Source organism: Sparus aurata, chromosome 10 (genome assembly GCF_900880675.1).
Source record: "Sparus aurata chromosome 10, fSpaAur1.1, whole genome shotgun sequence".
NCBI classification, from domain to species: Eukaryota; Metazoa; Chordata; class Actinopteri; order Spariformes; family Sparidae; genus Sparus; species Sparus aurata.
The window spans coordinates 7,035,004-7,059,232 of NC_044196.1; the positions used below are offsets into that span (position 1 = coordinate 7,035,004).

The 24,229-nt window shown below is 40.2% G+C and overlaps 1 protein-coding gene across 1 annotated transcript; it reads left to right on the forward strand.

Moving 5' to 3' along the window:
- The first annotated feature begins 10,615 nt into the window (after positions 1-10,615).
- On the forward strand, positions 10,616-18,721 carry LOC115589321 (myelin-oligodendrocyte glycoprotein-like). The gene is made up of 6 exons (XM_030430167.1): positions 10,616-10,651; positions 15,732-16,085; positions 16,403-16,732; positions 17,159-17,176; positions 17,786-17,860; positions 18,417-18,721. The coding sequence occupies exons 2-6, from the start codon at positions 15,962-15,964 to the stop codon at positions 18,719-18,721; spliced, it is 852 nt and encodes a 283-aa protein (XP_030286027.1). The 5' UTR covers positions 10,616-10,651; positions 15,732-15,961.
- The last annotated feature ends 5,508 nt before the right edge of the window (positions 18,722-24,229 follow it).

Here is a 24,229-nt window from a genome sequence, read left to right on the forward strand (position 1 = left end):
TACAAAGACACTCCGCCGCCTCCGCCAGAGCTTCTACTGGGGTCAATGCAGGAGGGACGTGGAGGATTTTTGCCGCTGCTGTGACCCCTGCACAGCCCGTAAGGGTCCCTCTGGCCGCTCTCATGCACCACTCCAACAGTTTCTGGTGGGGGGCCCGATGGAGAGAGTGGCGGTGGATGTAGTGGGCCCTTTACCCCGCTCAGACAAAGGGAACCGCTACGTTCTCTCCGCCATAGACTACTTCACAAAGTGGCCCGAGGCCTACGCTCTGCCAGATCAGGAAGCAGAGACCGTGGTGGATGCCCTGGTGGAGGGCATGTTCAGCCGTTTTGGAGTGCCTGAGACCATACACTCCGACCAGGGGAGAAATTTTGAGTCCCGGGTGTTTGCCACCATGTGTGAACGGCTGGGAGCACACAAGACTCGCACCACTCCTTTGCGGCCCCAGAGTGACGGGTTGGTGGAGAGATTTCACCGCACCTTGGGACAGCAACTGGCCATTCTCACAGCACAACACCAGCGGGACTGGGATGACCATCTGCCCCTGGTGCTCTTGGCGTGTCGTTCTGCAGTTCAAGAGACCACATCCTGCACCCCTGCTCTCCTCATGCTGGGGAGAGAGCTCCGCACCCCGGCAGTGGTGGCATTTGGCCGGCCCCCAGATGTTCTGGACACACTCTCTGGTCCTGAGTATGCCAGGAAGCTTCAGGACCGCCTGGAGTCAGCACACAGTTTTGCACGGGAGCAGCAGCAGAGTGCTGGTGTGAGACAAAAACGGAACTATGATGTGAGGGCTAAAGGGAGACACTTTCTGCCTGGAGAGCTGGTTTGGGTGTACAGCCCTCGGCGTAAGAAGGGCCGGTGTCCTAAGCTGGACAGCCAGTGGGTGGGCCCATGTAGAGTGCTGGAGCGGCTGGGGGAAGTTGTCTACAGGGTGCAGTTGCCTGCTAAGGGAAGGAAGGTAGCACTTCATAGAGACAGACTGGCTCTTTATAGAGGGTGCTCTTCCTCACCGGCGCAGCGGACATCAGAGGCCCCTGAGCAGCCTGTTTCCATTCGCTCACACCAGGCTCCTTTTCCCCCTTCCCCAATGGCAGTGGCACCAGTTCCTGAATACCCAGCTCCCCAAGCAGCTCGGCCGCAAAGGCAGAGGAGAGCTCCCAACCGGTTCAGAGACTTTGTTGGTCCCCTGAGTGGAGGAAGTAGTTAGGAGTGAGACCACACGTTCTGGAGAGGGCTAGAATGCGCCCTGGTCTCACTGGAGGGTCCGGTAGTCTACCCGGACCTTCCTAGAGTTAGAAAAAATAAAGTAAATGGGGTCCAAGGACTTTAATCCCTTGTTATCTGTTTTAAAAAAAAAAAAAAAAAGGGAAAGGGTGGATAGTGTTGGCTGTTTGCCCAGTAATGTTGCTTATGCATTTTCCTTAATGCATATGGTTGCTGAAATGTCTGTAGGTTCTCGCTATAACTTGTTCTGTGTCTCCCTCGAGGGCGAGGGACTTTGTGGTGGGGGGGTAGTGTAGCGTTCCTGGTTAAAATCTATTAGCTGTCAACCTGTTACCCTCCGGTCTCTCTGTCAATCACTGGACGGCAGGTCAGATCAATCGACGTGCGGGACGGTGGTTGGTGAAGAGGGGGAGGGGGGGGCGTGAGTCTGGGAGTCTGAAAGAAAGAGTGAGGGGAGTTGTGTGTTGCTGAGAGCTGATAAAGTGATCGTGTATTTCGTGCTGCTGAGGCTATATAAAGCATCTCCTTCAGAGTTATTCCTTGTCTCGGACGTATCAGTGAAACGTTACAATATATTATAGCCTTACTCCCATCCAGTCAGCGGAATGTTTCGCCTTGTGAACAAATGTTTCTGACCTCAGACAGTGATGAAGCTTCTCTGTTTGCTCCCTAAAATACAATGAAATGTGAAACACACCAAAGAGTTCTAATACAGCAAAAAAAAATATAATCATCATAAGGATAATAATCATAAACACAGCTCTTTATTCCAACGTTTAACTAGACTTTTCACGGATCACAGCCTGACCTAAATCTGTTCATTGTGGTCCATTTATGTACATGAAGTAAAACGAGTCTATAACATCTCCACAGTCACAATACGATATAAGATATAAGTCAACCTCTGAACGTCTAATGGTTGAAAGTAAAAGGCATTAAGTTGAGCATTACCAACGTATTTTAACTGATATGTTGAGGTTTTAAGGTCCCTTGAAGTTTAACATATCTGGCGTTTGACGATCAAATGACTAAAAACTGAGTACAGACCCAATACTTACATTTAAATGAGAGATCTGCGCCACTTGAGGTTGCCATTATTTATTTATTCTCTTGAGGCGCGCAATGAATCTTGGGCAATTTGTAGCCGCGAAGGATAGTAGCGGTGTGTCCTCCAGAAACAGGCAGAAGAAGGAGGCATTTGTGGGGAGCATTTGGAGCACACTTTGAATTAGGATAGGCTTCGCGCGGCTTAGTGACGTAATTGCACTTCAAATACGCACTCCGAAGGATGCTGCCCCTGAATTTGGACACAGCCAGAGTAAATACACAGACGCTGATGAACACACGAGGAACAGGTGAGGTGAGAGAGGAGGGAGGACATGAAGGCACAATACAACAGACAGAGGGAGCCAGAGGGGAGAACATAGGAGAAACTTAAAGGACACAGAGGGTCATGGAAAATCAATACAAAGACACAACAAGACATGATACAAAGACGTAATTCCATAATCAGAACATAACAAAAACATGACTCTAGAGTCATGACACCTTCCAGCAGCTGTTTGAACTGATATGACCATTCACAACAAATAAAAAAGATTATAACATATTGACATGTCAAATTTTACACGTAATAATAATAATAATAATAATAATAATAATAATAATAATAATAATAATAATAATAATAATAAAAAAGGTAAACTGAATAATCAAGGTTCTGTGTCATCCAGGTAATACTAACGAACTGGAAACTAACAACTCTGAAACTCACAGCTCTCCCATGTCCTTAAGGACTCTGTAAGGACACTCCCACCCCGAGTTTAAAACCCTGTGACTCCCCTCCAGTTAGTTAGTAGAGAAGAAGCCTCTTGGACGAGAGGTGAAACATCTTTAAGAAAATAAAACGCATTCAGTTGCCGACGATATAGCACATCAATAGTATCACTTCTTTTGTTGTCCATTGAGAAAGTCATCAAAAATAAATGGTAAATTAGAGATGGGCGGATGACAAAGACAAAAAAACTGTACATTTTTAGACTTGAAACTTTATAAACTGTGTAAAATGCTTTCTGCAACACATTTTTAACTACATAGTTGCAGTGGTGGACAGTAGCAGAGTAAATTTACTTGAGTACTGTACTTAAGTACATATCCAGAGGATTTGTACTTTACTTGACCTTATTACTCTTACCTGAATACTTTTCCAAGACAAATATTTTACTTTTACTCGAGTTAATTTCTAGGAAGGCTGAAAAGTACTTGTTATTTTCAGGTCTGCTCTTTTTTTTTCTAAAAAAATACTATTGGACACAAGTTGTGTTTGTCAAAGAAGGAAACCTATCACAGTGCAGCTCTCCACTGGGATCTACGTAAAAGCGGAAATACGTCATCCCTCCCATAAGGATACCACCAAAGTAGCCATGCTCTCCACTGCGTTTGTCAACACAAAACCGCGACAATGGCTGCATCAGAGTTACTCGATTATAAAAATTCCTCGAGGCAAAAACTCTGCCTCAAAGCCTCTTTAAATTCCTATGACGCGCACTATATGCGAAGGGATCTGATTGTGCCACATGGACCGTTGTTCAGGAAGCACACCAGCGCGTCATATATTTTGAATTTAGCTGGCTGGCACATTTTAGCTCTGTATTTGTAGTGATGTCGTGAGACTAGATATGATGTTTAGCTTTGATGTTTTTAACCTCTTCAACCCGAGCTGCGCATGTTGCATTATACACCCTTTAAGGGCAAGCTAACCATGTAGCAACACATTAATGCAGCGCACCAACTTAACGGGAAGAATCTCGGCTAAACGCTCATGATAATCATTTTCACCTAATCCAAACTCAATTCCGACACCAACTAAAGGAGCACGTAGAAAAAACACACTAATGGCGCATGTCCGAAAAATCGGTGTTAGTGATTACGCTACTTCATGCTAATGCTATATACAGCATGTCATATGAAAGCTGGGACTCTACAAATTTCAACGGTATACGTCTCATCACTCTGTGGCCAAAACTCACTGAAACAGCCGCCGAAGAAGAGCAAAAATAAACATCACTTTATACAGACATGTTCATGAATTACTACATTGGCTGTTTTGTGATTGAGTGCATTACACCGCCTCCACCAGCTAATCCAATGTGTCTGTGTCACTTTGAAATGATTCCTGACAGTTCAGGATAAGTTTCGGTTCCAGGAGGACACCTCTAATGTGGAGTAGGTAGGACCCTAGTCTTCCCACACAGTGTATTTGCCTCCTTGTGATTGGTGGATTAGTGTGGTTATCATGGATTTGGGGACTGAAGACTGAAAAAGTCTTATTTATAATTTATTCATAAATTTATTTTATTTATTCACATAATTTTCATTGAAAAAAAACCTTGTTGTATTCGGGTCAATACGGTAATTGTTTTATTTACATTTATTTTTTAATAAATTGTACACATTGTGTACCTGTTTGGCTTGATATTTTATATTCATTCTTTGTTCTCAGGTGGGTAATTTGCAGAAGGTGCAATCCTTTTTTTGTAATGAATGAAGAAAACAAAACCAAGGCCAAATGGCCTTTACTATTTAAGTTTGTATTCACAGTTTTACATGTTATACATGTTTTACAGTTAGTTGATTGAACTGTATTGTTGTTTAATTATTGGCACTAGCACTTAATAAATGGGCTTAGTTTTGGAGCCAAATGTTGGAGTTGGAATGAATACCTCTGTTTTTTGAGAAATGCTTGATCATTTTCGTTATGCATCATTTGTTTTGGTTGTTTAAAAACGAAAAAAAAATATCCGATTACTCGATTAATCGAGTGCTAGATTAATCGATTACAAAAAGAATCGATAGCTGCAGCCCTAGTTGTTTCAGAGCCTGTGTGTGTCGGATGGTGTTTCCTCACTGAGATCATAAGGTAAACTCTGCCATTCTTGCTACGTCGGCACATTTGGTGTTGTTGGCATTATATCGACATGCGTTTTCTTGCTTTGCAGTGGAGCTGGCCTGTCTGCCGGCTGGAGGTACTGTGTTGGGAACGTGTGGCCCAGAGCGGTGCGTAACGGCCCATGTGCGCTCAGCATTGCTTTGCCGAGGTAGGCCTGCTCATTGATCGTCTGCCGTATATGCTGCTTGTTTTCATTAAATAACTGGCTCCGATTGTGGTGATAGCTGCTGCTTCATCCCCGGTGTCTCTCACTCTCGTGACGGGGCCGCTGCCTTGGAATCCTTCCGTTATGTATTTGAAATTTACCTTCCTCCCAGGAATTCTTTTATAATAGGTGATTTATTTCCAACCCTAAGCCGTCTGCTCGTCGGGAATCTCCGCTGTTCTGTCAATGCTTTGCTTTGCTCTGTCCGCTCGCTCTATGCTTGTCAGGTCGGGGTATTAAGGGAAGACTATGGATAAGGGAAGGTGGACCCAAATGCAGTTAAGCACGGGAGGCAGGGATATGGGGAAACAAAAGCGAGCTTTATTATATCAAAGCTGATGCCAAAAACCAAAAGCAGACAAAATGGGGGCAAGAGGCAAAGTAGTAACACAACAGCAAGACAAAGTAGCAAAATAAAACAGTTCAACAAAATGCAAAGAAAAAGGCAAAGTACAAATCAAACATGGAAAACTCGAAATCAAAACATACCATGAGGGAACTTGAAACCTGAGCAGGCGCAGACGTGGTCAAGCATGGACGTAGACAGGGGCTGACAAGAACAATGACCAGACAAGGAGTGAAGGGAACACAGAGACTAAATACACAGACACTGATGACAAGACGAGGAACAGGTGAGGTGGACCAACAGGTGAGACAATGAAGGGGAGGAGCACATGAGAACATGAAGGGAACAAAGCAATAGACAGAGGGAACACAGGAAAATACACAGGAGAACTTAAAGGACACAAGGGGGCATGGAAAGACAAGACACAAGACAAGATACAAAGACACAGAAATTAGACACAAAACAAAATCATGACAACCGAATGCAAAACAAGGAACAGGAATCTACAGTCATGACAACGCTGAGCATAATTAAAGGAGCATTCAGGATTTTTATTTAAATAGGACATGACCGTTGGGTTGTTTGCACAATATCATTTAATTTATTTTTCTTTCTTTTTGTAGTAATAATTTGTTCATATATTCCTTATTCCATTATTATTTTAGCTCATTGGTCGTGGTGTCTGTGTGAAGCACAAGTAAACTCAGTGCTGACTTTCTGGCCCTATTCTAGTGTGGTGGTGCTCCTTGAAGCCAGTGTGTTGGTTTGCACCGTGCCCCCCTTCCATGACTTGATTTTATCAAGGTTTGCTGTTTTTCTTTCATCAAACAGGAGCTGTTGGGCCTGAGCGGGTGGCTGACTGATCCCCTTCACTTCCTTTTTTCAGTAGCTTGCAAGTTGTTGTGATCTGACGGTGTGAGGGTTTTCCTGTTTGGTGTGTTTTAATTGGACCCCTTCCCCTCTCCTTCAGCTAGTCATCTTTGCTGGGAGGCCCACAGCCCAGTGCACTACACCTTTAATTTTCATTATACTTTTGTGTGAAGGTTATGGGGCTAAAAGAAAAACTGTGCAGTATTGGGCCAAAGGGGTAATTGTGCAATAAAGTTCACCAAATAATCTTCACCAGACCGTATATGACACTTTTAAAGACTTGTGTTAATTAAAATAAAGAAATGTGAATGAACTTGTCTATTTTTGGAAGCATGTCTCTGCTCAGTGATTTTGAACCTGTGACCTTTTCTCTCTGTGTAGTACAAGTGGTTGTATCCACCTAAAATATTTCCTGGGGGCGAAATTCCCCTAGGTGGCGTTGTTGGATTTAAATAACTTAAGTTAACTTGGTCAACTTAAAAAGTACACCCTCGCCGCTTTGCCACGAGTATATTAACACATTAAAGTGAAACTAACTCTGCTGACTGTCCCGGGGCCCCGTTCTGCTCCCTAATGATGAATGTAAGTTAAAACAACAAAGTTACATCAACCTTGTCAGAGATACACCAGCTCCGATGTTCTCTGAGGTAAAATGTATGTTTTTATCAATGTAGTCTGGATTTGAAGAGAGCTCAGGTGGATACAGTTTGTGTTCGCGATCGAACATCACTGGGATCAGTAGATCCCGGTGATCTTCAATTGAGGTCACTCATTCCAGTCAAGTTTCTCTACTTGATCAACAGGTCGGCCATTCTCAGGAGATGTAATGTGATGCCTGTTTCACAAACATGATTGGAATGCCTTTTGTTTTTCACTTTCGGTGTAGATGAACAGGACTGACACAAACACTGACATAAATGCTCTGGTGCCGGATAAATGAAACCCAGGTGAACAGAAAAAAAAGGTGGGAACAAGCAGGGCCGTAACTACCATTGAGGACACCGAGGTCATGTCCTCGGTGTTTTTTCTCTGTGGAAAAAAAAAGAAGAAGGTGATAACTGCCAACAAATAACTTTATTTTGTACTGAAACCACCTGTCCTCTGTCAGATCACCACCTTGGGTTACAGAGTGGATTATCCTGTCGTAAATATACAATCTTTGGTCATTACACTGGTTTGTGGCTAAAAAAAAGAAAAAACTCTTGTTACACCATTCCTGTTCGGCTCCGGACAGTGGTCAAGAAGCACAGGTGAGCTGTTTCTTCCAGGGCCGAAGTTCATTATTACCTTCGGGGTGAACCTCTTTCAGGTATGTTGTTGGTCGGTAAATAATGCCTAGGAGCTTTGCTGTCTTTTGAGGTGCCGTCACGTTTATTCACAGCTAACTGCACAATATACTGTACATTTTATTCCTTTCGTTGCTGCTGCTACTCCTCTCTCTCTCATCATTTACTGTCTGCCTCACACACGCTCCCTCACTTTTGCTTACCCACTCACACCTCACGCACACCTGACGCACGGCCCTATTCATGAAAGAGCTACGCCACTCTCAAAACACTCTGTTAAAATAACTTCTGGACAAGCTGTACTACAGCGGTAAGGATTCATAGTCTGAAGTGTTCTCTACTCCCTAAGATAGACATCGCAAAATTGGTAACTGGAATAAACTGGCCAGGTTGCTTGTATTTTAATAAACCACACGCTTTCAAACTTTAAAACACGGTGTCCATTGATGTAAATACAAAGCAGGCCAACAAGCTCACGTGAGTGATAAGAAGCACAAATTATTACAGGTAATAATCACGCCTAGTAGTGCCATCCAAGTTAGTGATCAACCATCACAAGTGATAACATAACTAGCTAATGTTAACTGCCTACAAATGGTCGTTTCAGAGGTAGTGATGCTGCTGTCTTGACAAGAGCCCATTATTGGGTGGCCACTGAAAGCAGAGGGAAGATAAATCATGTTGACTGATGTTAGCTAGCTAATTTATAATCCATGCTTGCTCATTTTTTGCAGTTATGCTGTTCTTTGACTGAAAACAAGAAAAATGCAAAAATGTACTCTGTAACAATGAACATAACCACATGTTAAATATATATAACAAAAAACAGTTGTGCAACAAGAAACTGCAATTATGATAACAAGTTTCAGGTCTGAGGTAGTGCAAAAGTATTGGTATCGATACTTGAGTATCGTATCTGGATACAACATTTTAGTATCGATACTTTTTGGATTTTCGATACTTTTGACAACTGTAGTACCTACTAGATGTTTTAATAGTAATTATAGGCTATTACCATACTTTTAAACATAGTTTTAAACATACTCGGCAAGACTCCGGCAAGCAAACAGAGTTTCTTCTAGAACTCTAAAACTAGTTTTTATAATGTTAATCCTAACAGAGGCCAAGCCAGTAATACAATGTTACCCAGCACTGTTAAAGTTACTTTATCAACTCAGCTGAGTTGTTGTGTGTTTACTTTCTTCAGACATAATGAAGAGAGCACAACAAACCCTGTTTCCCTTTGGGAAGAAGATAGTAAGGCAGGAAGAGGACTAGAGGGGGAGAAAAGGAAAGAAAGGTGAAGAGAAGACCAGGTGCTGCCCCAGGATAGGATTATCAATGTCCCATACACACAATACTGTCCTCTGATCTAATTCAATCATAATCATAATTATTCAATCGTAATGTAACTTAACTTAACAACATATCTAGTAGTATCTAATAGTGAAATCGTATGACTTACATTTTGCTTGTGTTCATGTACTGTTTGTGTTTGCATTATTTGGTATTTGAGTTATTTAAGTGTGTCTTAAAGTTGATATTAAGGAGGTGTATATCTTTTTTACTTAATTCCTTCTTGGCAGGAGAGACAAGTGGAATCTTGTCTTGCATTAGGCCCTGTTACATCTAGGCAAGATAATCTTTGAAACTTTACTTATGTTAGGACATTTATGTTCATTGAAGTCAGTGTACTGTCAATAATAAACAATTATACAATTTCAGTTAGTCTACATGCATGGTGACTGGCTGCCTGCCCCCATCTACTGGCTCTGACTGCCTTCATATCTCCAAATCCGTACTGTATTCTGCTGTCCCTGCCCTCTCGAGGGTTGGTCAACACACACTCACACAGTGTCAGTTACAAATACACATTTCCTTATGGACCCGCCCGCTGAAACATTGCTTATGTTCGGACCTCCGCAATTATGACCTCAGTATTTCTAAAATCCTGGTTACAGCCCTGGGAACAAGACAAAGACAGGAAGTGTGAAGTAAAACATGACACACAAGGAGAGGCTTTCAGCATAAAACAGGAAATAACACAAGACCAAGACAGATGCAAGCTTCCTGACAGAAGTAACCTTACTTACTGACTTGATCTGTATATATTGTTATCATTATTAACCAGTGTTAAAGGAGAAATCCTATTTTCTCATTTTGCTTCTTGATGCATTTTTATACAATGTAATAGTAAGTGTGTGTTAAAGATTTTTCTTCAGCAAATCCTACAACTGCTCTCAGCACAACAGGTGAACACTCCCAGTGCCTTGAACAGATAAACCAGTGACGCTGACGTGGTTAGAATATTTGCATTATTTTGAACTGAACAGGGAAATGCAAACTGTACCTGCACGTCTGCACAGCAGGGAAGTCTGGACACTTTGATGGAAACTCCCTGTCGTCTAATTATATATTTAATGGTTTTTTTTTGTTCTGATTTATGATGATTATTTAATTTCCAAGGTTACACACCAGGATGTATTGTATTGTATTCCCTCTTCTAGGATGTGAGAGCAAATCTTTGTCCATGCCAATGCAATCAAGGAGGATGTTTAATAATCTTCAGATGGAATGTCAGTCCAGTAAGTCTCTGCAAACAAACCCAGTAATTTTACACACTGCACTGATGCTGAGCTCCTCCCCTGTGCACAGCAAGGTAAAACCTGTTCACCCACTTTGAATAATTCAGTTGGAGTATCGTAATCTGTGGAGCATGATGATGTCAATGTCTCTGGCTTTGTTGGTTTCCTTTCTGAATCTTACAGGTAGGTTTTTATTACTCACACAGACAGTTGTTGTTCATTCTGAATGTGAACTGCTGCACTTCTGTAGCTGAAGACTGAAGACTTCACTCTGAACATTTATATTGACCTGTAATAATATGCTAAAAATTGCATAGTATAAATTTAATCTAATGTTGCTCTAAAGCTGTTTTATTTTATGTGAGAGACGAAATTTGAATCAAATCTGTTTTTTCTTTTTTCTTTCCCATTTGTGTTGTAATCCTCAGCACTGGTGTTCACCAAATGTTTTGAGGTTTTCTGTTCTTGACAAGAGTTCTTGATGTGCCTAGAAATATGTTGCATTACCGGCTAAACAGGAATTGCTGTGTTGCTTGGTTTCTATTCTGCTCTGCATCAACTGTCAGCCAAGTTCGGCTTCAGTGTACAAACCAGAGGGAAGAAACAAAATTCACTGTGTGGCTCTCACCAGGCCCAGATTTGAAAAAATATAACTTTGCTGTAGGATGACCACTTTAAATATATGTGGCGTTATTAGCGGTTTACGCTAATAGTTCAAGCACAAGTGAGGAACTTGATGTAGCTTTCACCCATGGTCCAGTCCAAGCTATTTGTTTTTATTTAATTTAGAGGCTTGCTGTGATGCCACCATCAGGACAACTGTCTTGTGTTTCATGTTGAGGACATCTGACATTTTGATCTGTCATCATCATCATCATCCTTGCTGGGTCTCAAACCCACAACCCCTGACACCAAGAACCAGCTCTTAACTCACTGAGCTGATTGGCTGGAAATGAGACCTGCTGTGTAGTTTCATAGCTGCCCAGACAGTGACTCAGGGAGTCACTCAGGCAGCTGTTGTCAAGGCAGATTTCAAAAATGGTCAAAATGTCAGAAATTCTGTTACCTGAACAAAAATCTGATGATACATAAAATGCATCTGGAAATGTTGGTGCTTTGCTTTTAACTCCAAGTGTTTTGCTTCATAAGAGAAAGTCTGATGTTTAAAAATGCCACTCTTACATTGACTCCAGTTGTTCCCATGAGAGCAGAATTCAAAATGTTCTCAAAAATTCAGTTTTTGAGAAAAAATTCTGATATTTGCCAAACTCCATCAACCAAGAATTTGATAGTATATGTTTACAGTACCGTTTACAGTCAAACATGTTGATGCACTGTAGGCTTAATTTTTGATAAATCAAAAATCCATGAAACAAGTTTTGTGAAGAATGGTCTGAAGATGCTCTATAATAAGTTTGGTGACAACTGAGCAAAAATTGTGGGAGGAGATAGGTTTTATAAGTTTTACAGGTTTCGAAAAAAACTGAGTGATGGACTTCATAATTTGTAATGATTTTAAGTGGACTAAAGTTTCAGCAGTATTGTGGCTACAGTTTGGTGAAAGTTCCAAAACTGTAGCATGTACTGTTGATTTTGTAGTTATTTAAAAAAAAAATTAATTTAAATGCTTATTGACTCTGGTGAGGCTGCTGCTGGTGCTGCAGGATAAACCACTGGGTCTTCTTTCCCTTTTCCGCTGGGCAGCAGCCTGCATCATCCTTTCTCGGGCATTGTCTACCGCCACTTGCAGTCGCCGCTGATGCTCCCTAATCCAGTCGCAGACTTCTCCTGTAGCTGGCTCGTCCACACAGCCAAGCAGAAAATCTACAGGCAGCTGAGGTTCACAGCCAAACATCAATAGGAAAGGGGACTGACCTGTAGTTTGGTAGGGTGTAGTGTTATAACTAAATGAAACTTGTTGAGGACATTCTGGCCATCTGTGCTTCTGATCAGCTGATTAAGTGCGAAGAAGATCGAAAGATCCTGTTAGTGCGCCCACACTGGCCATTTCCATGAGGATGGTAGGGGGTGGTTTTAGACTTCTTGATACTGTACACGTGGCACAGCTGCTGGATTATTCTGCTCTCGAAACTGCGCCCTTGGTCAGAATGTAGTCGTGCTGGGACCCCGTGTATTTGTAGAACCACTTCTTAGTCAATACATCTACTGTTGAGGCCCGCTGATCTCTAATAGGGACAACCTGGGTAAACTTGGAAAAAACGTCAGTCAACATAACACTTGTTCCCTTCCATCTCTAGCAGGTTCTTAATAGATGAAGTCAATGGCCAAGATTTCATTAGGTCTGGAGGCTAGCAAGCGACCCATAGGAGCTCAAGCCTGTGGCGGTGTTTGTTTTACAACACTGCATCTCTCACAAGTTTGACACCAATCTTTCAATCAATACTTTTTCCCATACCTGGCCAATAGCATCGCTGTCGGACCGCTCTGTAGTATGCTCAATGCCTTGGTAGCCATGATGGGTGTGCAGCTGTTGGAACACCTCTTCCCACGGACTCTCTGGAAGTACCAGCTGGTACACACACTCGCCACCATCAGGCCGTTGATATGTCCAGTGCAGAAGTCCTCTTCTTATACCGAGACATTCCCACTGACGCAAAAGCCCCAGTGCTACAGGATGGAGTCCCTGTCTCTCTATAGGGCCAGGCATCCGCCGTTGCTGGCAAAACAGAAGGACAGTCCAAACTATTGCAGTTCTGGCCCAAAATGTACTCACAGAACTTTTGTGTCATAGAGCTATAGTTTTTCTCTGCAGGATGGAAGCTCTGGCTAGCATAAGCAATAGGTCTAACCTTCCCCTCCTGCTCCTGGGAAAGTATCGCCCTCAGATCGTCTTGACAGTCATCTACCTCTAGAATGAAAGAAAGATTGAAATTTGCATAAGATAATACAAGAGAGGACACCAACCTTGCCTTGAGCTCATTAAAACTGTAACCACACTCGGGGGTCCAGCCCTCCCCAGGAAAATTCCCTGGCCTCAACGGTTCTTCTTCCCTGTCAGGCCAGCAACGGCTTTGTGGAGAGGGGCAGCCAATTTGTCAAACCCCTTGACAAAACGTCTATAGTAGCTGGCAAAACCAATAAGAGACGTGAGTTCAGGTATTGTACCTGGGGTTGCCCAGTCAGCCACAGCAGTGATCTTCTTTGGGTCTGTAGAGCAGGGCCGTTTCTGTCTTTTTGGGGGCCCTACGCAAGATGCTGTTCGGGGGCCCCGAATTTGTCAAACTACAATGGATAGATCCCTAACCCTTTTAGGTGCTGGAGACTGATTTTGTCTCCAAAGATGCAACAATCTAATAAATTTAAGAGGAAAACAGGCTAGAGTTGTGAAAACCTCTCTCAAATTTAAATCAAACATCTTAAATTGACCCAACCAAGCAAGTTGAACTGATAGAAAATGATAATACAAGGTAAACAACGGGGATCCTCTATAGGTCAATAAATGAAACTGATGCAGTTTTCCTTAAAAATGTAAATTTTATATTGTAAAACATTTTTAAACTTAAACATCCTGGTCTGGTGGTGCTGAAGGTGAAATATTTGTCCTTAGCTTCCCCCTCTGGATGCTCATATATAAAATAGCCTTGTTCAACGATCCTCAGGTGTCTCGTTCGCAGAGTAGCCCTGATCTATTAGACCCAATCATACACCGGAATACCGGATGTCCCCCTAAAAATTGGAGATTGGTTTCCTTGGGATAATAAGCAAACGTTCTACAGGGGGACAATCTCTGGGAACTGAGTGTTGAGAATCAGCCGAACTGCTAGAGTCCGATGCTGACTGAGGTGGATCTCTGCCGAAGCTGCTGGACCAAGTCCTTTAATTCTTGAAGCTCGATAGCCATGGCTGAAATGAGGAAGAGTCAGTGAAAACACAGAAGCACTTTGACTCAGTCGGAAGAATCCAGGGCAAGGATACGCCCATGTGCAGCAGGTCCCTTGACGTGCACACTGCTGTTTTGCTTAAACCAAAAAAAATAAAAAAATAAAATAGAATAGAAATTATTTGTTTCTTCTGTAAAGGAGCAGACTCCTAAAAAAACAAAAAACAACAACAACAAAAAAAAGCACAACCAAAGTAAAACAGTCTTACTGCCCTGTGACATTTTCCCACACCTGTTAGCAGTCCCTGCAACATCATCAGCCTCCATACCTTTAGCTTTCCCAGCTAATGCAACCAAGCCAATATCAACCCTCCTGGCTTCTGTTAAGTCTTGTGTCCCCAGCAAACCTTGTATTTGTTCCTTCCAATTACTGTTATCTAAAATCACCTGGCCTTCCTTGAACACTGCAGGTGCTCTGAAACCCGATTCTCTGATCACCAAATCCCTTCACCATCTGTGCGACCACGCTCACTGCTGACTGACAGCACCTATATAAAAAGACAAAGCATGTGCATAAAAACGAAACTGATACACACCGCTCCTTATAACAACACGTCACCAAAAGCAGGAAAATGCCACCACGAAAACAAACAGAAACTAAATAAAACAACCTAATATAACTAAAATGGGAATACTACAATGGAATAATGACCGAAAAAAACACACAAAGACAACACAGAGGGTAAGGATCAACAACAGAATATCATTAAAAAAAATCCCACCACCAGAGCCTCCGCTGCAACAGGCGCAGCGTCCCCCTGGATCAATGTGGCTTATATTCCTTCCCAGCAAATTTGGAAATGTGGAAGTATAGGTGCCTCGCATTCCTATACCTACACTAGCCCAGGAGGGACTCACTACCGGCTACATTCGTGCAGAAGGTGGAAGTTGCCAGACAATACAACAGTGATGTTTAGAGGAACTGATCTGCAGTTTCATGATGTCCGTTGACACATGTTGTATAGGATATTAAACCTTTATTGTATCCTTTCAATTCTCATTGTGCGATACAGGAAGGCAGAACATAACAGTAGCTCACCTCTTCAATTAGCCTCAGTGTACCCAACAATATTTTGGCTGTCAATACCAAGTTGCTGCTGTGTTTAGTCATCAGAATGATAACATTTTATTCATGGTCCGGTTATAGAATGTTATGTGCTGACTGAGACTATTTGTACTACACAAACAGTAACTTGCCTTTTGTTTGATGTGTGTGAGCCAGAGTCTTGACACTTTGAGTCTTTAACGCAGCTTTAGTAGACTATTTTCGATTTTCAGAATAACAAACTGACTTCATTGTATTTGATGACATAATAATAGTATAGTATAATAACGTGCTTCTGTCTCCTGTTTGTTCTTCAGTTTTACTTGCAGCTCAAACACAGCTGATTGGTTCACATCAACCAATCGTAGCTCTGGTTGGTGATGATGTTCTTCTTCCATGTCACCTTGAACCTGCAGTCAGTGCCACTTATGAGACAGTGGTGTGGTCCAAAGCAGGTTTGGAGCCGAAGTACGTCCATTATCACCAAGATGGACGTCTGCTGTTTGAGAAACAAAATCCATCCTATTCTTTACGCACGAGACTGTTTATGGATGAACTGCCGCGTGGAAATATCTCCATGAAAATATTTAAAGTGAAACTGTCTGATGCTGGAGCCTACAAATGTTCTCTCCCTGCAATGAAGAAGGAAGCTGAGGTGGAACTTATTGTTGGTAAGTCCGACTGTTTTAATAAAGGTACAACATGTCTGAGCTCAGAGTTGCGATTAAATAGTTGAACATACTTGAGGAAATGCAATTGTAAATGAGATCATTCCACCTGGCGAAACCCACTTCAGTCCCCCGACTACATTTGAATGGAAACTTATTTATTTATTTAGGCCTGTTTACTGTGTACTCAGAAAAAGTAAAATAATGTCTCAGGAGCAGCTGTTGCTCAGATATTCTTTTTTTTTTTTAATCGTTATTTAGGAACAAAATGTTCACTGATGCTTCAACAGGAAGTCTAACGGTGATCTTTGTTTCCCCAGGACAGTCTGCTGTGATTGGCTCAGACCAACCAGTTAAAGTACTGGTCAGTGATGACATCATCCTGCCATGTCACCTGGAGCCTCCACTGGATGTAACAACACTATCAGTGGAGTGGAGACGTGGTCCAGCCCTGGTCCACGTCTATAGAAACAGGAGGGATGATCCAGTTTCTCAGGACCAGAACTTCAAAGGTAGAACTTCTCTCTTCCAAGATGAGATAACCAGAGGAAACATTTCTCTAAAAATGACCAACATCACTGAGCAGGATGCAGGAAATTACACCTGCTCTGTTCCCAAACTGCAAAGAAGCTCCATTACACTTGTTGTTGGTGAGTACAAATAAATGAAGGATATTGAAATTAAATAAGAGAACATATTAAATACCTGTTACTTCAAAGGTCTAGTGTATAAGATTCAGTGGCATCTAGTGGTTTGTCTCACAACAATATCACCAGAATAAATGTTGGTTTATTATTAGTAATTTTTTTTTAAACAAAAATGGAGACATTTTTAACAATAAGTCAGAATTCCAAGAAAAAAAAAAAAATAGAATCATGAGAAAAAAGTAGGAATTCTCGGAGAAATATCTGAGATATATAGAATTCTGAGAAAATGTCAGATTTGTGTGTCTAAAGACACCAAATCCTACACTTTGGATCTTTAAGACAAATGTTTTTGTATCCTCAACAGAAACTCTTCTTGTTGGCCCTAATGTTTTCACACATTTTAACATTTTATTTCATTTTACTCCACAGAGCCAAAATCAGCCCTTGGTAAGTATTTACAGATAGCGTCACTGTGTCATTCAACGGGTGAATCGGAACTAGTCAGGCGTTAAAGCCCCATCTGCTGCACGGCTGTTGACTCTGTTCAGGCAGTTTTACCTTCATCAGAGTGGTCTAAAGATGAATGAGTTAATTATCAGTTAAACAGACCTTCAGTCAAATTAAAGTTACTTGAAGACTTGTGGTAACCTGGCATTCTCAGAGAACATCTCCTTCCAGGAGTCAGAGGAACATTTTAAATCTTATCTCAAAACAATGACAATTCCTTGCAGTTCATTGTGTTCTCATTCTGAAAGGATTTTAGCTTTTTGGTTAATTTAAAAGTGCTGTGATTAATATTTTCAACTGATAGTGATGAATCTGCTGCTCATTATCAGCTGAATGTGCAGCTCTTAACTCAAATGCTATCTGATATTTTAGATGAAATATTTTGAATGATGAAAGAAGTAATAATAATGACCTTTACCAGGGTTCAGATGGACCGACTCTAAGTTTACACTTTAATCCTAAACATATCTGTGTTTGAAAAATGGATGAATGTTATCTTTGATGCCCAAAGTGAAGAACAAATCCTGACTTGTTTCTCTGTTTTTTCAGGTTTTATAATTATCATTCCTGTCATTGCGGTAATTGCACTTATTATTGCCACATTTCTGAAGTACAGAAAGATCAGTAAGTCACAAATTTCTTCTCTCTTTATTTCCCCTGTCTGTCTCAAAACACTGCTGCATCTGATAACATTATACAGTGATATGTATATACACATATATATATATATATATATATATATATATACATATATATATACATATATATATATATATATATATATAGATATATATATATATATATATATATATATGTATATATATATATATATATATATATATGTATATATATATATATATATATATATATACATATATATATATGTATATACATATACACATATATACATATATATTTTGTATTTGGACACCACTGTCATAAAAACAAATCCCAGCTTTCTGTAACAATTGATAAGCTGTAATGTTACATTTAGTACACTGTACAGTGCTCAAGCTTCAAGGTTTTACCATCTCTAAACTCTCTGAAACAGAGTCAATAATGTCAAGCAGCAACATGCAACCAGCTAACGCTCTGTTGAAATGGACTTTTGCTCAAAAACTGGCTTCATCACACATTAATGTGAGAAATAACACCACTTTTTTTGTGTGTTTGTACACAGTAAAAAGAAAAATTTTTCAAATGACCAGGCAGTCCTCTGAACAATGTCGTGTGAGTGATAATGAAGAGAAGCAGTCCCTGAATGTCATGTCAAGGCTTCCTGAGAAAGAGAAGATCCCTCAACAACAGAACAGCAGCCCTGACATTTACACTGTCAGTGGTCTTTGCCACCATGACCAGTCCACTGCAGCCTCAACCAACAGCAGTCTAACATTTGGCAACTTTCTCCAGAACAAGGACCCAAACGATGCCAAACTTAGGCGTCGACCTTTATCAGTCCCGACTAACAACCCAGCTGACACCTGACGTTGATGCAACATTAGAACAACGTTGTACTCCAACGTTGGATTACCATTGGATTATGATATGGATTTGAAAATTGGGTTTACGTTAAAACTTAACGTTGGCTGGACGTCAGCCCTGAACGTTAAATAGACATTGGATTTTTTACGTAGGCTTGACGTCAACCTTTTGCGTTAAATAGACATTGGATTTTAGTTGTACTCCAACGTTGGGTTCCTGTTGGATTATGATATTGATTTGAAAGTTAGGTCAACGTCAAACCCTAACGTTGGCCTGACGTCAAGCACCAACGCTAAATACACATTGGATTTTAGTTAGACTTTAACGTTGGATGGCCATTGCATTATGGTTGTGTATGAAAATCATATTTACGTCATATCCCAACGTTGACATTACATTAACCTCCTGTGTTACAGAGATCTTGGATTATGTTTGGACTCTACGTTGAATAACATTGTTTTAGTGTGTGTGTGTGTGTATGTATGTATGTATGTATGTATATGTATATACAGTCTAGAAAAGTCTAAAAACAAAAATTGGTAAGAAATATTTATTAAATGTAAAGAACAAAAAATCTTTGTGCAAACATGCATATACAAAATTGGTGTCTCTTTAAATAAATACAAATTAACATAAAAATTAAAGAGAAGACACATTAAAATGAAAGAAAAACAATTAAAATATCAAATAACATTCAAGCAACAACAAAACAAACTTTTCAAACAGCATCTGAACTATCTTAACAGCTTAAGCGTGACTTCGCTGGAGACTTTTAGAAGCTAACTGGTGTTTTTCAGATTTTGTCTTTGACACCAGCGCTTTCACACCGAGTTTGCCCAAGTTGAGGGTCCTCTTAGTGTACACTGTGCTTCAGATTCATTGTTTTACAGCTTTTAACCAACTGAATTCTGGTTGTTCACGGCAACACTTGTTATATATACACTTTCCCATAGTTGTAGCAGGTTCCGCAGTCGAAGTCTTTCCGGAACTGGGGAAGAGTGCGGCGATAAATTCTGACTGGGCTGTTGGCAAAATGCCACTTACGTTCCTGGATACTTCAAACCACAGCTAGCGTCCTAACAATTGAAAAATATCAGCATTAAAACATCACTGGCCGAAAACGGCCTGTCTTTTTTTTTTTTTTTAACTTCAACCATGTTAACTTGTTTGGGGATAACTCACCATAACAGATTCAGTAAGGGCTACCTCTTTGGTTTCCAGCCGTCTTTGCCTCATGTGCACAAGTTTCTTCTTATGTGTTTAATGTGTTTACTACCTATTTCAGGGAGCATTACCGCCACCTACAGAGCCGGATGTAGGACGAGAGATAAGCCAGTGAGGAGAGTGTGTGTGCAGACCCAGGAGGGTGGCAGTTAGTTTGTTTTCAAAATAAATTAAAAAAAGATAATTACATAAAATTACTACTTTACTACTCTGCTACTTCCTTCACCTCTTCTCTAGATTTTCTAAATTAAACTTCAGTGCTCTCCTCTCCTCCCATATGTACTCCATTATCACATGTTGCACAGATTCAGTTTCCCCACACTGTTCACATTTCCCATCTGCATCTGAATAAGGTGGATAAGTGTCAGCCTGTATTGGAACTCCCAATATTTGCCACTGTTGTCACCTTTATCTTATTTGAGTATTTTTTTAAACATCAATGAAAATGTTTAGAAATATGATATATTTAAAAATGTTCCTGAAATAAGTATCTGTAAAATAATTAAAATACATTATGTGAGACAGCCATCAACATGTTTTTTTTATTATCAAAAAATATAACTGTCACAAAGTATTACAGTCATTTTCACCATATCTTATGTAGCCTACTCCTGGTACAGACTATTACAGTCTGTAATATTTATTCCAAACTGCATATAGTAATTTATAGGCTATTACCTTTTAATATAGACTATTTCATGACCATTGTAACTGCTAGAATACAAGAGGTGTTCCCGAACAAAATGTTGTTGTAGCCACTTGTCGCAATGACAATAAAGCTTCTTATATCACTGTTTAAAAAAAATTCTATGAGAGATTGTATGGATGGTTTGTATGGCAAAGACATAAAAGCAAAGAGCAATTTTTAATTTCATCAACAACTCTTGAAGAAAAATCAAGGTAAATATAGCCTACTGTCTGAATTCTACGCAGCTTCTAGGTTGACTAGACGTTGGATATTGGTTGCTTGCCAACATAACTTAAATCCAACTGAATAACAATGTCAGCTTGGAGTAAGATTTTGACATTGTTTGTATGTTGTTAATATAACGTTGAAAAAACGTTGGGCTTTGGTCAAAAGACCTACAACTCAATGTCAGAATTCTACGTGTATTTTACGTAAACTGGTGAGGTTGACTAGACGTTGGATGTTGGTTGCTTGTCAACATAACTTAAAATCAACTATATATCAACGTCAGCTTGGAGTTAGATTTTGACGTTGTTTATATGTTATCAATATAACGTTGAAAAAACGTTGAGCTTTGGTCAAAAGACCTACAACTGAATGTCAGAATTCTACGTATATTTTACGTAAACTGGTGAGGTTGACTAGACGTTGGATGTTGGTTGCTTGTCAACATAACTTAAACCAATTAAATAACAACGTAAGCTTGACGTTGTAATTTTATGTTGAAATTACGTCAGCTTTAGACGTTATCTCAACGTTCACTTTTAGTTGGTTAACGTTGCAACCAATATCCAACCAAGGACCAACGTTAATACAACGTCCTGTGTCAGCTGGGAACCACTTTGCAGCTGTGGCATTTTTAAATGAATATCATGCAGCAGAACACTGAGCAGTGACAGTTTCGGTTTAGGATGTAAAAACAAGAATATCGTCAGAAGTTGAGTTTATGATTTTTATAATTTGGGTGAATAAACCCACTCAAACATGACTGTCAATAAGAAAACACAGCACTTTTTATTTTCAGGTGATTATACAATAATGAAAAGATAATTATAATATTATACTCCATTCCACACCCTGCACACTGGACCTTTAAAGTTTAGTAGTTGGATAAATATTCTAAGTTACTTTTTGTCTTTTCAGCTCTGCACACTTTACTGGCTTCATAGATACTTTGATTGATGAGCGGTGACAATAAGAAGTACTTAAAATGCTCATTATTTCTGCGTTTGCAAGTGACACAGTGTCCAGCGTTTGTTTCCACTTCTGAGAAAAAATCTCACCACCACTGACCCACACAGTGATTGTGTTTGCAATTTAAATAGTGTTGATTTCACTGTAGTTACCGTGTCATAATTATGTTTTTATCCAGTGAATGATCTCCTAATTTCACAGCACTTCTAAACAAATGTATACGCTCCATGATTAACAACACAAAGGCTTCTTGATCAGGTCTCTTTAGAAATGTATTATTATTATTTTTGATCAAAGACAGACAAAAAAGTTGGTAATCTGAGAAAGAAAGTGAGGTCAATTAGTTACAAATGTAAATATTGTTTTTCTTTATTTTATCATGTGACTGTGCAATCAAAGTTTACTTCATAATGACATCTAACCTCATAACCAGCTGCGTACTGCATGAGAAATATGTTATATCACCATCAAACTGATGATCCACGGTGCTACAATTCAACAAAGTTAGACTGAAGCACTCCTCTGTGCATGAAACACAGAGCTTTAATCCCAGAGTAAACATTAAGGCTGGATGTATGTTGTCCTCTGACTATAAAGTTATGTTGACTTGTATGAACACTTGTGTTTGATGATTTGTCTATGTTGTGATGACGCAGCATCTGTGAATGCAGAACAGTATTTCTCCATCTATGTGAAGAAGCACATTTTTCTATTTCCAATTTAATATGTGTGTCTTTCTACTGCAAACACTTGGGCCGTCTTTTCACTCATATAATACTTGTTTAAGCACTCAACATTGTTTTTAAACAGTGTTCTGGTGTAAAGCTGTCAACAATTAAAAAGAGATTTATTTTTCTAATGTTTATTCAGTCACTACAATGATGCAAGGCTTGTAAGAGTTTCACTTGGTCTATCCAATGTTCGGTCTGTTGTGTTGGTGACAGCAGGTGATGTGTTCTCTTGTTGGTCCTCAAGATGGCGCTGTACACAATGAGAGGTAAGAGGAAGGTGCTGTTGAGGAGGAAGTATTCAGATCTTTTAAAGTTAAAGTAGCAATATGTCCCTGAAATACTCCATCACAAGTGGAAGTGCTGCATTTTCGTACTCAAGCAAACATGTGTATGTTTTATCAGCAAAATATGCTTAATATAAAAGTAAAAGTATTCATAGTGAAGTAAAATGTTTCTTACGATGTTGTATGTTTGTGGATTCATATTCCTGCCGCATTAATGTGTCAGGCCTGGGCAGAAATTAGGACTCAGATGCAGAAGGAGAACGGTTAAGACAGGCTTTTATTCTGAAAATCTCCTGATTCGACTTCAAAATGAGTGATAACCAAATAGGCTATGAAAATCTAACCTAATCAGAACAACAAACAAAAACAAATAAGCACACACACACACACAAGAGAACAGAAAATCACTTCCAATGGAGGAAACGGAAATATCAATATCTACACTGAACTTCAAGAAATAACACTTTGAAAAATAACACAAAAGAAAACCACTCTAGAGGATGGAAAAAGCAAAAGGCTGAAAACTGAGCTGCACTGAGCTAAGAAAACTACAACACAAAATCACTCCGAACAGGAGGAAAACAAAAGCACTATGAAATTAAACTCTCTATAAACAATAAACAAATCACTCTTTGTAACGTGGTCGGTGCAGGGGAAGGTTATGGTCCTCTTTCAGTGGAGGTAGCTCCGGTTAGCTCAGATGACACAGCAGGCAACATGTGGGATTTCCGCACATACTTTTATTCCACTGTAACTTACAGACCATACCAAGCCAGGTCGCTAGGGCACTAGTTATCACACGCATACATGCCTTGACACACATAGGCCGAGGATCCTTCACCTATACATCACAACATAAAATAAAATAAAAGGGTGGTCTTCACTCCGCTGGCGGCATTGTTACGCATGGCAGAGCAGAAAACACATCAACTCTTCTTCTAGGTACAGGCTACATTATCCACTTAACAAAAGGATTCAATAACTCCGACCGATACATCTTCTTCAGAGATAAACAGGGAATAAGAAATCAAAAGTGTGGAAATACTTAGGCACGAAATCTGTGGCAAGGCTGTGGAACAAGGCTGGAAGTACACGACAAGACGAAATACTGTATGTTGAAGTGTCCTTGAGCAAGATACTGAGCCCCAAATTGCTCCTTCACTGATGTTATCAAATCATTGACGTTGTAAACACTCTACTACATGACTGACACTGACAGATATGGGACACTGGAAAAACAGGTGAGTTAATATGGGAAAGCAACGATTAAATTACTTGCAGGGCATGAAATGAAACTGACAGCCTCTCTTGCTGACAGGCTGTGTCAGAGTTACATGTAAGTTAATGGGCTCTGAGCTCCCATGAAACCAACGAGCAGTTTTTTCATCAC

What these genes read in the sequence shown, in the direction of transcription:
- LOC115589321 (XM_030430167.1), top strand. Translation starts at nt 15,962, where the DNA reads ATGGATGAACTGCCGCGTGGAAATATCTCCATGAAAATATTTAAAGTG. An exon ending in TGAGGTGGAACTTATTGTTG is followed by an intron (nt 16,086 to 16,402) that starts GTAAGTCCGACT and finishes TTGTTTCCCCAG; the next exon opens with GACAGTCTGCTGTGATTGGC. An exon ending in TCTGAAGTACAGAAAGATCA is followed by an intron (nt 17,861 to 18,416) that starts GTAAGTCACAAA and finishes GTTTGTACACAG; the next exon opens with TAAAAAGAAAAATTTTTCAA.